The sequence below is a fragment of the Crocuta crocuta genome, unplaced genomic scaffold (genome assembly GCF_008692635.1).
Source record: "Crocuta crocuta isolate KB4526 unplaced genomic scaffold, BGI_CrCroc_1.0 scaffold95, whole genome shotgun sequence".
Taxonomy (NCBI): domain Eukaryota; kingdom Metazoa; phylum Chordata; class Mammalia; order Carnivora; family Hyaenidae; genus Crocuta; species Crocuta crocuta.
In genome coordinates this window covers 3,887,003-3,905,114 of record NW_027530971.1, presented here as the reverse complement: position 1 = coordinate 3,905,114, position 18,112 = coordinate 3,887,003, and the positions used below count along the sequence as shown (strand labels likewise).

The following is an 18,112-nucleotide window of genomic DNA, read 5'->3' as shown; positions in this document are numbered from 1 at the left end:
TGAGAGGCACCCAGGTTTTACAACTTCAGGGGTAAGTGCCCTTTTCAACGCACTGTACTTGTAAGCCTGTTTTCCTAATTGTAGAGCGGCGGCAGTGACGTCTGGGAAGTTGAGAGGTTCAGCGAGTTAATGGAGGAGAAGGAGTCTTGTAATCTAACCCAGGTGTGGGTCTCCTCTTCCTGCCTGGGCGTGCTGAGGGGGGTCCAGAAGTCATCACAGCTCCCAGAGGTGATGCGCTTAGGCTAGTGGGAACCTGCGAGGCCGCCTTGCTTGTGGGAGAAAATTTAGCAATTTAGGTGATCCCTTCAGGAATGTTCCCAGAGTTGATTTTCTAGGTGCCTGGGGTGAAGAAGTTGGTGGCAGGTGTACAAGATGGGGGCTGGGTGCGAACGGTCCCCTTGGCCATTGAGTTATTGCCATGTGAGGCTCCTGCAAGAAATGACATCCCCACCCTGTCCCAGCATGCAAATCAGAAGGCTGGCAGTGGTAGGGCTCCTGGCACAGCTCTCTGCATACCCAGCTTCTGTCCCCAGCTCTGCGGAGAGAACCAAGCCCGGTTACCATAGTGTGCAGCCCAGCCCTGAAGCAAGGTCAGAGTCTATTGGCATCGTCTATTTTTAGCAGTTGGGGCTGGGGCTTCCTGTTTCCCTTTTCCATATCAAGGCAGGAAGGCCACCCAGGAGCCCGTTCTGTAGATCTCACTTTTACACAGCTCAAAGCAGGGGCAGGGGTTCTATTTTTACATATGAAAGCTTTCTTCTGAGAGAGGAGACTCTGGCTTACACCCACCCAGCTTTCTTACGGACCAGACTGGTCAGATAGCTGCTGTTTATGGAGTTCCTGCTCAGGCATCCGTCTAAAAACTTTATGTAACTCTTTTTTTTTTTTTTTTAATATTTTTTTAATGTTTTTATTTATTTCTAGGAAAGAGAGAGAGAGACAGCGTGAGCAGGGGAGGGTCAGAGAGAGAGGGAGTCACAGACTCTGAAACAGGCTCCAGGCTCTGAGCTGGCAGTCAGCACAGAGCCCGACGCGGGGCTCGAACCCACGAACCGCGAGATCATGACCTAAGCGAAAGTCGGACGCTTAACCGACTAAGCCACCCAGGCGCCCCATAAACTTTATGTAACTCTTATTTAACATTCCTCATCTGTAAAACTAGCCATAAAGCAGACCCATTTTACAGATGATGAAGTTGAGGCTGATTAGAAAACTTGTAAAGGCTAAAGTTAGGGACAGAGGCAGGATTCAGAACCTAGTCTCATTCCAAAGGCCAGCACTGCCCACCAGGCTGCACTGGTTCCTGTACGCGAGATGGCCTCTCATCCACGCACATCCACGTGCATGCACCGCAGGAGGAAACACATTTAGTCAGTAGCTATTCAGCTGACTTTGGCATGGGCAAAGTCTTACTCTGTGGCAGTCTCTGGTGCAGGAGTCTGCAGGACAGGGTCCCTGCCTGCTGCATTGTCCTGAGGGAGCCGGACCGCTCATTGGTCCCTTGGAATACAGTGGGGTGTGTCCTCACTCTGGGAGCCTGGAGAGGGACCAGCCTGAGTATCAATGAGGAACTGAATGAGGTGTCAGAGGGGAGAGGAGTGGCAGGGATCTGGGGCAGGGGTCAAACCTGCCGCACAAAGCAGGAGCCTCCCTCCCAACCCCGGGGGCAGGTGTTCTGGAGGGCAGGGGGTGTGGCCATGGGGGCGGTGTTCTGGAGGGCAGGGAGTGTGGCCGCTGCAAGTTCCTTCCAGAGCCCCTCCCAACATGAAAAGCCAGCACTTCATGGTGCTAACGCTTTGCAGCAAAGAATCCAGAAAAGATGATTTTTGTCTCTAGATTTGTGAGAGGTGTTTCCTTTGGTCTTTGCAGCCTACAATCGTGTGGATGGGTAATAAGAGGCCCAGGGCTGCGAGGTGAGGTTGGCACGGATGTGGTGGCTGCTGAGAGGATCAGGGGACGCCCAAGGGGCTGTTCGGCTTCACTCTGGTGGATGTGGTCACATGTGCCTCCTGTGTGGATGCCACTGAGCTTTCCTACCGTCTCAGAGGTAGCTGGAGGGAAGTGCTATTAGGAAACACTAATAGTGGCGTATGTTACTGTAAGAAGAGGCGGGAAACCCTTCCATTTCAGTGGTTCCATGGCCACTCAGTGAATTCTTCTGTGTGTTAAGGGGACAGCTCAGTGCACAGATGAGGAAACAGTCTCAGGGGTCTTGCTCATGGACACACACCAGGTGAGTGGCAGAGCTGGCACTCAAACTCTGATCATCTGCCGCTTCCTATTTTAGTATAAAAAGTGTGGAACAGCTCAAGAAATGCCACAGCCTGTCTCTGGAAGCTGAAGGTTTTCCTGCCCGCATGCATATTGATGCTGAATGTAAAACTATTGATAAAGGGGTCTCTGCAGTTGATTGAGATGAATTCCCAAGGAAATCTCGAGTAGCTGCTGTAAGTGAGGTTACAGGGCTCCATCTTGGATGAGAAAGGGCTATCCCTCCTTAGGTGGAGAAGGCACTTCAGGCTTGTGTGTGGTGTGTACCCAGAACCCTGGATGCTGACATAGCCTGATTCCTGATCAGGAATCCTGGCCTCCGCCTCACCAGTACTGACATCCCGGACACCTTGCCCTCTGCCCAGCCACCTACATCTGATCCGAGACCTGAGCGAGTGGTGGACGTGACACGGTCCAATGTGTGTTTCTCCCGGCACCACCAAGCAATGAATTCTGATGCTCTCTACCTGCAGATAGCCTCAGATCCCACAGGCTAAGGACTCAGTCCTGTAAGACTGTTTCCTGCCTCACACTTCAGATGCCAGTCACATGTCCAGATTGTAACCTGTGCTTTCGCAGTGTCGATGGGAGGGCCCCATGACCCCCTCTGGTTTCAATTAATTTTCTAGGGCAGATCACAGAACTCAGAAGCATTTTACTCACTAGATTACCAGTCTGTTATAAAAAGCAGTAACTCAGGAGCAGCCAGACAGAAGAGATAAATAGAGTCTAGGGTGAGGCAGGCAGTGCAAAGCTCCCATGCCTTCCCTGGGCGCTCATCTCTCTCCAAGTCTTTCTATGTGCACCAGCCCAGAAGCTCTCTGCGTTTTTTCATGGAGATTTTGTTACAAGGGCACAATTGATTAAATATTGACCATTGGTGATTGATTCAGCCTCCAAGCCCTTTCTCCTTCCCTGGAGGTCAGTGCAGTAAGACTGTAAGTTTCAACCCTCCAGTCATATAGTTGGTTCCCCTGACAACCAGCCCCCATCCTTAGGTGCTCTTCAGTAGTCACCTCGTGGGGGCACCTGGGTGGTTCAGTGGGTTGAGCATCCAACTCCTGTTCAGGTTGTGATCTCACAGCTCGTGAGTTCGAGTCCCGCATCAGGCTCTGAGCTGTCAGCACAGACAGCTGGAGCCTGCTTCTGATTCTGTGTCTGCCTCTCTCTCTGCCCTCTCCCACTCTCTTTTTCTATCTCAAAAATAAATAAACGTTAGAAATTAAAAAAAAATAAGTCACCTCATTAACATAAATTCTGGTATGATTGAAAGGGGTTTACTATGAATGTCAGGACACCTTTATTGCTATTATGGCTTAGAAAATTCCAAGGGTTTTAGGAGCTCCATGCCAAAAACTAAGACCAAATATATATTTCTTATTATAAATCCTATCACACACAGTAAGCTCCAAAAGTATCCTTTCCCTTCTTTCTCTTCTCATCCTTTGGATATGATTATCTCTTCAAATTCCTTCCAGCTCTAATTTAAATGCAAACTAGACATTCTTTGTAAGCTAAGAACATCTACAGGTACTAGGAAGCCAGTTATGAATTCCAACCACTCAGACTCGGTGGTAAGGGCCCAGGGGTTGTTCAGGCAGATTTTATACTTTTTTCAACACCAGAGCTTCTCTTGGCCATTGTAGTTCAAATGCTTTTGTATAGATTTTAAACAACTCAGTGCTACAACCAGCCTTAGACATGTCTGAGTTCCAGAACTGATGTACTGTTGGAACAGATGGGCTTTGCCAAATCACCTCCCATCTTGATTTATGGAAAGGGTTTTGCCAGATGGACTTGGATGAGAAATTCGGATCAGAAACCACCTTTCTAACACCTGTTAGAATGTTTAAGTTAAATGTCATGCCCTTTGAACTTAGAAATGCACCCATCTGTCTCCAGTGACTGGTTTAATGGTGTGCTAAGAGGGCTGGAGCCATTTTCCTTGGCCTTGACCGACAGGCAGTGTGGCTATATTTAGTCGGGATGCAGGTGAACATCTAAGACAGGTCTAGCTGATGCTGAATTTAGGCCTCCAAGCCGCTATAGGATATGATTTACTAAATGGCATTTCAGGCCATAGTGCCTGGGTATTCATCATGAGGTGGTGATAAAATAGGAGTAGTCAGAGTCTGGTCTGCTCCTGCAGCAGGTCATTTTGAACTGCTTGGATACAAGATAGGTTTTATCATGTCTTGTTTCAGAATTATGGCTGGGTTTCTTATCACCTCCGATGCAAGCAAACAACCTGATCTGAACCCTATAGGGCCAAGGAGTTTTTAAAAGGAAACTGTTCCTGATTACTTTCCCAGATTCGTGAGCCCCAGACTTTTCACAAGCCTCCATCCTCGCAGGCCCTGGGGCTGTGCAGGAAGGATGGAGGCCAGCCTGCAGGCATAAGGAAGCTCTGGAGCTCCTTCAGCAGCACGGCCACAGGGAAAAGCAGTCTGTTGTCCATTAGGAGCACCAGCCGTTAACTGTCGATTAACACCAACCATAGACCACTGGCCAATAAACCCAGAGATTGCTTGAGATCTCACAGAGCCTAGACAGTGATTTTCAGAAGGGGTTGTGGATGTGTCACAATCCCCCAGATCAGTAGGGATTATATTGCTGGGTAAGGGGAAAACTTCAGCACTAAATATTTAATGGGCACACCGGGAGCCTTTAAGAAACACTAATGCTCTGAGATTCTGTTTAATGGCCCTCAGTGGGACCTGGGTCATTGTGACTGCAGCCAAGGTTGAAAACCACCACCAAGGAAACAACACAGGTCAGACTCGGACCAAGATCATAGTTTGACAACAGAGAGAGGGGAATAGTGGGCTTGACATATTCTATTCCAGATACAAGGGGATGTGAGGGAAAGAAATGGGACAAGCCCCTTTAAGCTGTGAGCCTCTGGGGCTAATGAGATTAGAAGGCTGATTGCTGGGAGAACTTTCTTTGCAGGTTAATAGTGAATTCATTTCAAAGTGAGGGGAAGAAAGAGTTGTCATAGCCATTAATTTGATACTTTGGCAGGAAAGTAAATATACTTTTATCCTCTCTGTATCTGTAATCCTCCCAGGGGATAAAGTGGGAGGTTTTCTGCTTGGTTGAGGGCAGCAGTGATATGGAATTCTAAGTTAGGGGCAAACTGATCATCCAGAACTGCCTGATGGGCAAGCAACGCGTGGATTAATGGAAAGGACAACATGACCCACCCCCATGAAAATAATGTTGTCATTAGAAGTAAAAAATTATGCAAAAAAATGAAAAAAGTAGACGGCATTCACAGCCCCACATCCAAAAAATAATGTCTATAAATGCTTCTGAGTATATCATAATAGAAAATAATAATTTTATATAAACAGGATCCTGATTGGTTTCTTTTTCTTTTCATCGACTGTTGAGCTGTGGTTCTCCTGCCTCAATAGTAAACAGGCCTCTATCAGTTTTAAAGGCTGAATAGTATTTCATCATGTGGAGGAGCCACTTTTTAAATCCTTCTTTGTTGATGGACATTTAGGTCATTTCCAGTTCAAAGCTACAAACAGTGAGAGAAAGCATCCTGGAGGAGTGCCTTTGAGATCTGCATCCGGCTGTGCTGATCTTCCTTTCTTAGTTGCTTAGCCAGAGGGTGGAAATGACAAAAGCCCACGTCTTCCCATTGCACTGCTCACAGCTTATTGTGTTATAATTCACCTGTTACTTGCTTTTGTGTTTCCTTATTCCCCTCCTCCTACACAGCCGTAAGGGGCTCTTTGGTGAGGGGTAGAGTGCACGGTACTAATTTAGTCCCATCCTTTCTCATTATTAGAATGTGCAGAGTTGAAGTTGCTTCTGAAAGTATACCTGCAGTCAGCAGAAGGGCCCCTGATTCTGAGCAGCTAATGAGAAACCCACTCTGGCTGTGTCATTCCAAATGTTACCATATTGGGGAAGTTCCAGTGTATATCTGGTTGACGTGGAGTGATGGGAAAAGTTCCTTTTTGCCTTCTCTTAAAAAAATTATGTCGAGGGTCACCTGGGTGGCCTAAGCGGTTAAGCCTCTGACTTTGGCCCAGGTCAGCATCTCCCAGTTCATGAATTTGAGCCCTGCATTGGGCTCGCTGCTGTCAGCACAGAGCCTGCTTTGGATCCTCTGTATCCTCTTCCCCCCCAACTACAAAAATAAATAAACATTAAGGGCGCCTGGGTGGCTCAGTCTGTTAAGCATCTGACTTCGGCTCAGGTCATGATATTATGGTTTGTGAGTTTGAGCCCCGCATCGGGCTCTGTGCTGAGAGCTCAGAGCCTGGCGCCTGCTTCAGATTCAATGTCTCCCTCTCTGCCCCTCCCCCACTCACATTTTCTCTCTCTCCCTCCCTCACCCCCCTCTCAAAAATAAACATTAAAAAATAAATAAACATTAAAAAAATTATATCGAGGGTCCCCTAGGTAGTTAGTCAGTTAAGAGTCTGACTCTTGATCTCAGGGATGTGAGTTCAAGCCCCATGTTGTGCTCCAAGCTAGGTGTGGCACCTACTTAAAAATTACATCAAGCATGTATTTATTTCTTAAGAATCTAATATGGCCCTACTGAGTTCCATGCTCTGAGCCTGGCATGGGGAACAGAAATGATTGATGTGCACTGTCCCTGCCCTCCAGGGGGCAGGGGCCAAAAGCACAGTGGTCCTAAATGCTCATTTCTGTGGAAGTCAAGCTGCTGAGTCTCATCAGAAATGTAGTATCAACAACACAGACATTATAGAGAAACTTGCGTATGAGAGAAGTGGTTTTGTGATTTCCTGGGGGTGCTAGATAGGACCCAGGTGTTTTTCTAATGAACAAGAGGAAGTTGGAATGTCCTCATTGACCAGAGCACAGTTACCTCTGGCAAATCCCTGCCTGTCTTCCCATCTTCCTTGAGAGTCCTTTTCCCCGTGAAAGAATGAAGGGGTCGTGAATTTGGTTTTATAATTTTAGCATTTAGAGGAACAAAGCCACAAGACCCATGCATGATCAGAGAGTCCTGGCAGTGTGGCTCGTGGTCTTTACTACACAGATGGTGACTTGGGATCGTTGCAGAAGTTTGAGTGTGATTTGAGTTCAACTTTGCAGACTAGAAGAGCCTTCAAAGACAGTTAGGTAAAGGGTTTTAGGCTCTTTGAGGCACCCCTTTGAAAAGCTAACTCTCCCAAGAAAAAATGTACTGAATGTGCATAAGCATGGGTTGTTGTTTTTATATCATCCCAAGCAGTTTGCAGACTACCAGCCTCAGAACTCTGATCTGGTCCGATGCCTGGTTTTATGGGCAGAATTACTAAGGTTTATAGAGGAGGGTAAATGTGGGCTCTATGGTCTTGCTGATGAACTGTTCCTAAAGAAACTTTTTCTTCCTTTCAGCACTGGCTGGACCATTCCAAACCCATAAAAAAGCAGATGAAAAGTAAGTAAGCAGAACTTAGCCTACTCACTTATTTCTTTTATCAGAGAGTAAAACTCCTTTGCCAGTGTTTTGAGATACTATGTTTTCCTCAGAACTTGGGAGTGTTTTAAAATAGATTCAGTTTTAAGTGGATGATTTTCCATTTCTTAAGGCTGGCCAAATGTTAGAGTTTAAAATTTGGGTAAGAGTTTTTGGTAGATATTAAAAAACAGACTATGCTCTCATTTGAAATTAGGCACCCCTGCCAATGAGAACTGATTAATATGCTCTCCAGAAGCATTACTTTATGCCCATTATAGTCATTTTCTAATAAGTTATAAAAGTAGACTCAAGACAATGGGAAAGCAGGAGTTTTTGACAGTCTGGTCCAGCTCTCTGGTTTTACAGGTGTGGTAACCACATTTCTTGAGTGTTGTTTATGTGTGGGTACTTTTTAAAAAGTGTAATACTTTAAAGTGTTCTTACTGTATTTTTGGATCACAGAACCCTTGCTGTTTATATATCACTTTCCTTTAGCCCACTTAGTATTTTGTGAAAAGTTAGTATCTGTTTGGAATATCTTGGCAATTGGGTGAAAGTAAAATGTCAGCTCTTAGTAATTCATCTAGATGGTTAGGGTTTTATTCCAGAATGAGTTACTAGCTAAGCCGTCTTTGTCAATGCAAAAGCACATTTTAGTCTTCCAAATGAAAGGACTGAAAAGAATTCTCTAGCTGAGTGTGTCCCTTTGTGCCCTCCTGGTAGCAGTAAATGTATTACTAGATGTAACGTGTTTCCTTTTGTCCTTTCTGTGATCTTCAAAACTGGGGAAAAACATCTTCAATCGTCCATCTCCATATGTTCAGTTGGACCTGCTTACGCTTTGCACTTTCGAGTTAAATATTATTCTTCAGAACCGAACAACCTTCGTGAAGAGTTTACAAGGTAGGACCAGATACAGAACGTGACCCCCTCTCCACTGTAGCACTTACTTTATAACTTGTGGGTCCTCTAAATTTTGGGTCTGCCTCCTCTTCTCTCTACTGACTTTATATTGTGAGCAAGAGTTATTCGTATTTTCCCTGTGCTTATCCCTGTAGTCTGTTGAAAATCTACACTTGGCTTAGTTGGGGCTTTTTCTTAGTGAATCAAAATTAAAGGATTTATTTTCTGGTCACATTTCTATTTTGTTGGGCTCTGGGGTAAACTGCTTACTTGTTCTATGGCACTTTATTTTTGTCTCAGGTACAAAAAGGGAAGGCAGGTATTAGAAGAGCATTTCTTAGTCCCACATCTCCATCTTATATATATATATATATATTTTTTTTTATTTCTAGACGAGAGAGAGAGACAGCGTGAGCAGGGGAGGGTCAGAGAGAGAGGGAGTCACAGACTGAAACAGGCTCCAGGCTCTGAGCTGGCAGTCAGCACAGAGCCCGACGCGGGGCTCGAACCCACGAACCGCGAGATCATGACCTAAGCGAAAGTCGGACGCTTAACCGACTAAGCCACCCAGGCGCCCCCATCTTATATATTTCTTAAGGGGCTGCACGATGTTCCCTTGATTGCTGCAATATCAGAGCTGTTGGAATCCCTGCATGTTATCTTTCAGCCCCACTGGATTTCTTTTAAGGTGTGCCCGCCAATGTCTGCCTCTTAGACTTCAGAAACAGTGTTGAAGCAAAAGAGGCTTTAAAAACATTTTAAGTATGGCATTTCCCTCCAGCCACCCTTCTGTCAGCAAGATCGTCTACCAACCTTCAGCTGCTTTGAATGTCCCTAGAACCTCCTTGTCATTTGTCTGATAGACAGTAGTGGTGACATGTCAGCCCATGGTTATGGCCACTAGCCTGGAGAGGACCACCTAAGTAACACTTTAAAGACTGCTTATCATCATCCCCTGCACTGGAGAGGCCTACTGGGCTTCCATAGTTAGGTTTTCCTATAGGAATTGAAAGTTTTGGCTGTATTCTGCACTGTATTCAGCACTGTGTTCTCTCCTTGATGTGAGTACTCAGTTCATTGGTGGTTAAGCAGCTGTCAGAAGCAGGAACATTCTAGAATGTACTAGAACCTTCAGCTCCCTGATCCTTTGGTTTCTGGGTCACTGTCACTCACATTCTCCTATATCCATTCCAACAGAGAGTGACTATCTGCATTGTTTTCAAAGTTCAAGTACATTATTCTAGAGTTCCTCTTCAGAGTCCTTTATGAAACATCCTGCTTCTAGCCATCATCAAAGCTATTGATTCTTAACCAGGGTTGTGTGAATCAGAAACACCTAGGAAGCTTTTGAGCACATCAGATTCCTGAGGACGACTCTTGCATGTAAGACTGATTCCATAGGTAGGGGGCAAAGTGTGGGTAGCTTTGGCTTTTGCAAAGCACTATAAGCGATTCTGTTGCCCACGTCCTCCTGGTTTAAACAAAAAACAAAAAAGAAAAAGAAAACCGTTTAGTTAAGCCAAGACACTTAATTTTTTTACTCAGGTGAACTCCACTTGCGTTATTTGCTGCCTTCCTCTCCCCATTTCTCATTATCCCATAAACAGCTGCAGCCCAGTTCCAGGATTTTTGGGGGGGGGGGTGTATATCTGTATCCGTGTGCATGTGTGCATGCATGCACACACACTTATTTTTTTAAGACAGAGTCTGCAGTTAACCTGCATCAGGAAAAAAGCCTCAAGCAGTTGCTAACTACAGTCAGCTGTAAACTTTCTGATACCAGCATCTTCACTCTTCCGAGAATCTGCTGGTGGGACTGGCTGAGGGCCAAGTCCAGTGGCTCCGCCCTGTTTGTCTGATCGGATGTGTTGCGTGCCTGTGTGTGCGCTCTCTTCTCAAGCATCTCAGGGTGCTGCCGAGGCCATCACTGGACTGCCCAGTGTTTCATGTTCCATCCTCCGAGTATCTTGCGAACCCTGTACATGCACTCCCCTGCCTAGCTAGGTTCTGGGGTGCCTTCCTGGAGACTCGGGGAGATGCTTCCACCAACGTTCTCATTTGATTTGGACTCCTTTTTACAATGCGGAGTTCTGAGCAGTGTGTGGGGTGGGGGTTTGTGGTGGGAAGCTGGGGATTGGAAGCAGTTGAAAAAGAGGACCCCTCTGTTGACTTCTCTGTATGTTTGTCAGGTACCTGTTTGTTTTACAACTCAGGCATGACATTCTTTCAGGAAAGTAAGTATATTTTTGTTCTAACTCTTAACCCAGGATAGATCATAGTGTATTTCTAAATCACTGTTGCTGTTGTTGTTTTAACTCTTTTACCCTTGTTCCCTTTCCAAAATTCAAAAAAAGTACACCAGGCATTGTAAAGTGAGTCTAATCCTTGTATCGCTGTCATCATCATCTTATTTTAAATGATTACTATTTGGCTTGAAGCATTTCCAAGAGCATTTAATATTTTAAGTGATGTGCATTTGGGAATACTTCTCTCCCTGATCACATCACTGCCCCATTCATAATGGCTTTTGTCGTATTTGCAAGCAAGATACGTTTATTAGTATGTATACACTTACAAGTATTTGGAGAGTCAGAAGTCTCATTCATCACCATCTGCATTTAAGCAACGTGAAGAGGTTATGTTCTGATTCTGATAGGAGGTTTAGACATCTCATCTCATTTCCTTTTCCCCTCTTAGAAATGGGTTTTCAATAATAGGCCTCTGGCGACAATGATCGTTGAGCCCAAGAAGCATTGGCATTGATGTGGCTGGTCTCGTGTGCAGTATTTATTTTAAAGATATGAAATTTCAGTGGTCTAGCCTTTACAGTTGTGTCATTTCTCAACATACATATCAACTATTCTCTATTACATGGAAAACGAAGACTCTGCCGAATCTAAAAAGCAGTACCTGATGTTGACAAGAGCACATTTGGATCTTGAATATAACCTGAAAGAAATTTGAGAAGTGATTTCCGAATTTGCAAACTCTGAATCGAACATAGGCTTTCAGAACCTTCATGGCATCTATATGCTAGCACAAGTAGACTGTACAGTGTATACATTTGCCTTATTCAGCCATGCAATACAAGTCTTTGGTGTGTGTATTATGAGTGTGCGTGTATTTTTATCTTTCTCTCTTTCTCTCTGCATACTGTGCTCCTCATACTAAAGGCCTCTTAACTCTAGTAATTGTCTTCAGTTTGGAAAAATATTAATGGCGACGTCTTGCATTTGTACAGTACTTTGCAGTTTACATGCACTTCGGCCAATTGACGGTGCTTCAAAGCATAATGGCGTTCTGGTCCCAGCACTGCCTCCTACCAGCTGGACGACCTTGAACAAGACACTTGGACACTGAGCTCCTCCTCTCTAAAATGGGGGATGGGGAGCGCTCATCTTAGGGGTTTATAAATCCGTGCATTGATCAAATTCGATGGTATATATAAAAAGTCTTTGAAAACTATGAAGTGCTATTACCAATATGTGTCATTATTATTTTTCTAACTGAACGTGTAATGTCAAGTATGAATGAGATCAGTGATTTGAGGCGTGGTAATACACCTCTGTGGCCACGCCTCAGTTATACTTATTAGAACGCTTGAGTGTCTCCAGCTGTCCTGGCAGTATTAGATATTGTGTCTGTCTGTTTATTTTTAACATTATGACCTGGTTTCAAGAAAGAGTTCAGGCAGCTTGAAAAGGCGCATGTACTCTATCAAGTAAGTTTCAAAAATCACAAGGCAAAGGGAAGGCTTTTCATTCTATTTCCCAAACTTCCCTATTCTTGCAAAATTCAGTAAAATTGCCCACAGAGTTGATAGAAACTATACTTAGATTATGTCGTCTTGCTCTGTGGTGAGAACTGACTTTGGGAAATAGGGAGTGGAACTCAGCTTGTTTGCATTCTTTAATGTGGACAGCAAAAATAGAAGCCACTGAGAAAAATCATTATCTCGCTAGCACTACCTTTTGAAAGATGACTCTAATGATATTTTGTATGGCTATGAGTATTAAAGTTCATATATGGAATTCATTTCCTCTCTCTTTTTCAAGATTGAAATGCCCATATGAAACGGCTGTGGAATTAGCTGCTCTCTGTCTACAAGGTACATTCTTTAGTGGTAATTAGCAGTTTAATGTTATTCTCTCGTTTCAACAATTGATTATCCTGTGTACCAGACACAGCTCCCAACTTTGGGGGTGTAAATGAGTACACTATGGCCTCCATTGCCAAGTAGCTTTGGGTCCCATGAGGATGTGGCAAAACCATATCCAGGGTACAGTGTACTTCCCTCAAGAAGACTTGCAGGAGGCTTGGAAGGCAAACGCCCTTTGGAGGAGGAGTGTATGAAAACAAAGGAATCAAGACACAGAGTAGAAAAATGCAGAGAGGTACCAGCAGTCAAGTGATGTCAGAGGGTGGAAGTTCAAGAATCTGGATAAGTGGACAACCTTGAACCCTGTTTAAAAAGCATGACCTTCATGCTATCAGCAGTAGGCCTTTGAAGGCTCTCAAGAGGGAGGCAGGCCTGACCAGGTGTGCATCTAGAAAGGCCCCACTGGGTGTGAAGGGGAGAAGGGACAGGGCCAGGACCAGGGCTTGGGGGTGCAATAAGAAGGTGTTGCTGTAATAAAAGGAAACTGACTAGGACAAGGTATATATGCGCGCGCGCGCACACACACACACACACACACACACACACACACACACACCCCAAAAAAACACATTAGTGATACAAGAGAAGGACCTGGTTATTAGACATTGATGTTGAGAGAGGAGTCAGGCAACAGTCAGACCACTCCCAACAGTGAGTGACAGGAGCCACGAGTGGTTAGAAGAATTGGCTCCAGTGGAGGAGGTCATCTGCATCAGACCTCTTGGTTGAGAGGCGCCAGTGGGACCTTTGGTAGCTTCTTGAGTGTGCAGATCTGGCTCCATCAGAGAGGTCAGGCCACGAGCATTGACAGGGAGTCATCTGCTTATAGGTAGGAGTTAGATGGTAGGTGGTTTGCCCACATGATTGTCAGTGTTGATGTTCCATATTCTGCTCTGATGGATTTTAGTTTAAAATGCACAAGAAACACTTGCTAAAGTCTCCAGCATTAATTAAGAAGATACTAATGTGTAACTGCACATAAGGAATTTTATCAGTACATCAGATAGACATATGTTGTGGATTCATTTACCAGTGTGTTCATCAGCTTCTCTGGGATAATGAATTATGATGTATTCATTCATAATTACTAATTAATTTTGAACACCATAATAAGATTTGGCTTCCAACTTTTGTATTTCCCAATTTTTAAAAGTTTAAGTCTTCAAATTCAAAGATCAGCACACATTTATTACAGAGTTATCAGGACAGCAGCACAATAGTCAAGACAAGTAGAAGGAAGGAAGGAACCCATCATCCTGCCAACCACAGAGAATCAGAGTTTCTATGGGTTGGATGCAATCTTTAAAATGTAATTCTGATCATTCATTCACAGTTTTTTAAATATGATTTTCTGTGTGGTATTTTTAGTACATGTATTTTGTTATAAAGGTGGTTTTTAATGACGGCAAGATACTTCCATTCCTTAGTCACTTTTCAATTCTTATTCTTTAATGGGGGCTTGTGTATAGTAGGTGCTCAGTAAGTATAGAGTGAATCCAGTGAAGTTGGAGAGGCCCTTGAACTTTGGTTCAAGGGGGAACCTGCCCATGAAGTCGAAAGCACAGGTGAGAGAGGGGACAGTCTTGTCATCTGTAAACATCTCTGCCAAATACAATGCTAAGTGCTTCACATCTACATTTTCCTGATTCAGCAGCCTTTATGGTAAGTGCTGTAGGGATCTGTAATGGCTTAGGGAACATGGAAGTCTGCCCTCCATTTTGCCCAGGTACGGATCTCACCAGCTGGCCACTTAGCGTCCACTCTAGAGTTTCTGAGCCCCCGGAAGGTTATACCATTTAGCTTGGTGGCCCAGCAGTAGGTATCCTGTCAGACCTGGGGCCATCCATCCACTGAACCTGAACAACTAGAGCATAAGACACACACATCACCATCCTCACCCACTCCCATCCCCTTCCCCACTTCCTGCCGTGTGATGCAGGCATCACCACACTCACAGAGTCCAGCTCTGGTAGAACCATTTATTTGCCTTGCCCCAGGACCCAGGCAGACGTGAATGAGATCAACTATCTGTGAGCCTTTCTTGGGGAAATTATGCATTTGAGTTGGAACTACAACATAGTGTAATTTAAGATGCAGTCACTTAGTCAAGTACAAATGGAAAAGCTGAAGTGGGGAACAAATGAGGAAGTTCTTCTTACATTGTCCCTCCATGGCCCCTTCTCCCCACCTCCCATCGGAAAGCGCCACAGCCTGTTTTCTAGTTGAAGCACAGTGGAGCCAGCTCGCCTCAGACCATCGAGATCACTGGAGCATCTTTGGGTTTGAATAAAATGGAGGCTGTGTTTCCTCCCTTGCTTGAGCCTTAAAGACATGTTCTTGCTGTGGTCATCCTTAAATTAATGGTTCCCCTCCAGAGTTGTGACCCTGAGTGAAGGCAGTGCCCTTTTGGGGACTAATTTTATGATAGATTTGAAGGTGAATCCAGGCAAAAAGAGAGAGTGTGGGGAGAACAGGACAGTCGTTTGCTGTGTGCCCACGATCTTCTTTCATCCTTGCAGCAGCTCTCATTTTACTGATGGGGCATCAGAGATGGAAAATGGTTAAGTGGCTTGCCCAGGTCGCACAGCTAGTATACAGTAGCGTGGGGATTCCGGCCCTCCTGTGTCTGAGCTGTGGCCCCCACCCTCTGCACCCTTCACAGCCAGGACCCAGGCTGTGGAGTTTGCAGGCAGAGATGTGTCATTCTGCCGGCAGGTTCTTGGAAGGCAGGCATGCTATCTCAGAATCTGTCTAGGCGTCACTTGGGCCTGTTGTGGTCCAGGAACAGTGAGGAGGGACACTGGCCCCCTTGCCCAGTCTCAGGGAAGCCTTATCACTGTCTGGCTTCTCCTTCCTGTGCTTGATGATGTTAGTGTTCTTGCTGAGACACACCGCTCACCCCAGGGCTCTGTTGCCTCACTTTGGCCCATGGGTGCAACAGAAGGTGGTTCATCTGAAGGAGATCTCTCCCCACACTGCCCCCCTAGCCTTGCCAGGTCCCTGGTTTCAGGGTGAGTGCTTGGTTACTGGTTAGTGATGGCCTTGGGAGTCTAACGCTTACCTTCGCTGGGTGAATTTTCTAGAGCAGAATGTTCATCTCTGACATTGCCCAAGGTACCAAATAGCTACACACCCTGACCCAGACCACCACTTCAGAGTTGCAAATGTAGGGCTCTGGTTAGGTGAGGAAGCATTCAGCAAGTCCCCACCCTGTGTCAGGCAGTGCCTCTTACAGCCCTCCCACTGCCCCACTGAGTTCGCCAGTACTGCTTTGTCTACATGGACAGAAGTTTCATCCGCTTCTGCAAGCTACTTGGAGTCCCCCCTGGAAGGTGGGCTTTGGGATTAGAAAACGCTGCTGGGTACTTAGTGAGTTGCTATTCGTGGAGGGCTTCAGACACCTGCTGGCCCATCAGTTGATAGGATTTCTTGTGTTAAGCAGTGGTTCTCAAAGTATATTCCTGGGTCAGCTATAGTAACAGCATCTGGGAGCTTGTTAGAAATGCGGATTCTCAGGCCTTAATCCAGACCTGTGGGATCAGAATCTTGGAGGGTGTGGTACAACAGTGTGGGTTTTAGCGAGCCCTCCGGGTGATCCTGGTACACACGTAAGTTGGAAAACCCGTGTTGTAGATTGTGCTTTTCAAAGTAGCATGTGCGCCAGTCAGCTGGGCATCTGGTGGGAAGGCAGGCTTTGCTTCAGGAGGTCTGCGGTGGAGCCTCAAAGTCTGCGTTATGAGCAAACTCCCAGATGGTGCTGATGCTGGACCAGCTTTTGTTTAGCAGGGCGTTAGAGCAACCTCTGGAGGGTTCCTTTCCATTCTGGGATCTGTTCCCTGAGCTGCAGGGGTGGGGTCCTGGGTAGGGAGAGTGGATTTTCTCATCTGTGCCACGGAGGCATGGGGCCCCTATGTCCTGGGCCCCTCATTCTGTGGGGTACTTGGTGAGAGAGCACCAGCATGCGGGGCACTTTGGGCTTTTTGCTGAGACTGCTCACGCGGCTGCTCCCCTCTGCACAGCCTCTTCCTCCTTGTTCTGGCTGAGTTGCCGCAGCTGCTCCTGCAGCCTTGTCCCCCCTTCCCCACCCCCTTCTTCCCTTCCTCCCTCCCTCCCTCCCTCCTTCCCTCCTTCCCTCTCCCTCCTGGCATATTTTCCCCCAGATTCTACATGCACTGAATTCTTGATTGGTCCTCTGTAGCACTGCAGACTCGGAGTGCTGCTCTGACCCACCCGTAGCGAGAGCCCTGCTAGATGGATGTTTCTGGGCAGGTCCTCATTCCCTGCATTTGCCTTTTATTGCAGATCTGGGCTCTACCACTTTGTGGGGGAAATATAATCCGGGCCTCCTCGGATATGGGGAAATAGTGGAGAGAAAGATAGTAATAGCTGAAATAAAGGTGTTTTGCCCAGTGGGGAGGGCATTGGGATGATTCTGGGGGGTTCTGAATGTACACGTGGGCACCAGGTGGGGGTTGAGCCCTCCTGGAAGCAGGGACTCCTGCATGTGGGGGTACCTGTGCTTTGTAATCATGCAAACTGCCTTTGGACCTGGTTGCAGCAATAACTGAAAGCATTCAATGTCTCCTGTTTTCCTCCCTTTTATGAAACTCGCAGCGGAGCTTGGGGAGTGTGAGCTTCCAGAACACACGCCAGAGCTTGTGTCTGAGTTTCGGTTCATTCCAAATCAGACAGAAGCGATGGAATTTGATATCTTCCAGAGATGGAAAGAGTGCAGGTACCTTGATGCTACCGTCTAGCGTTCTGATATATTTATCTTGTAGTACGTTCAGCGTCTGTCGGACTCAGATGTGCCAGTAGAATCGCTCTGTTGAAGACCATAAAACTCTAGCTCCAACTCTTCACTTCTCGCCTGTGCCTTGGTGCTGTTTTTCCAAAGGCCCACACATCTGTCTCTCCTAAGACGTACAGTAAGGACCACAGCGTTGTCCCATGGCAGAGCCTGGTCCTGATCTGCTCGATACTGTCAAGGACACCACTGCTCTCCTGGCCTCCTAGAGAGAGTGAGAGAGAGTGGGGAGGCTCCGCTTTGGTACATTCCTACACACCTGGGTCTCTGTCCATAGCCTGAACCTTCTAGAGTAGACCCTTTAGAAATATGCCCTATTGTCCCTTACAGGGACACTTGTATTTGAGACCATGTGTTGTAGAGCGTTCTATTTCCAGACATGTGGTCGCCAGAGCTAAATTGAGCCTTTTCCTTTCTATGTGGGCTCTTCCCTTCTTCTCCCCCGGGTTGCCCCAGGCTCACAGGCTTGTGCCTGGATTCTCAGCGCTGCCTTCCCCCCTCCCAGCCCACCTTCCCGAGCTCTGCCTGATCCAAGTCA

The 18,112-nt window shown here is 46.1% G+C and overlaps 1 protein-coding gene across 1 annotated transcript in view; it reads left to right on the top strand.

Moving 5' to 3' along the window:
- The window catches only part of EPB41L4B (erythrocyte membrane protein band 4.1 like 4B), a 162,365-nt gene that overhangs the window by 78,053 nt on the left and 66,200 nt on the right, over positions 1 to 18,112 (top strand). The window contains exons 4-8 of the mRNA XM_077769762.1: positions 7,642 to 7,684; positions 8,530 to 8,608; positions 10,798 to 10,842; positions 12,664 to 12,716; positions 17,382 to 17,502. Coding sequence (XP_077625888.1) covers positions 7,642 to 7,684; positions 8,530 to 8,608; positions 10,798 to 10,842; positions 12,664 to 12,716; positions 17,382 to 17,502 — 341 coding nt within the window. The remainder of the gene's footprint in view (positions 1 to 7,641; positions 7,685 to 8,529; positions 8,609 to 10,797; positions 10,843 to 12,663; positions 12,717 to 17,381; positions 17,503 to 18,112) is intronic.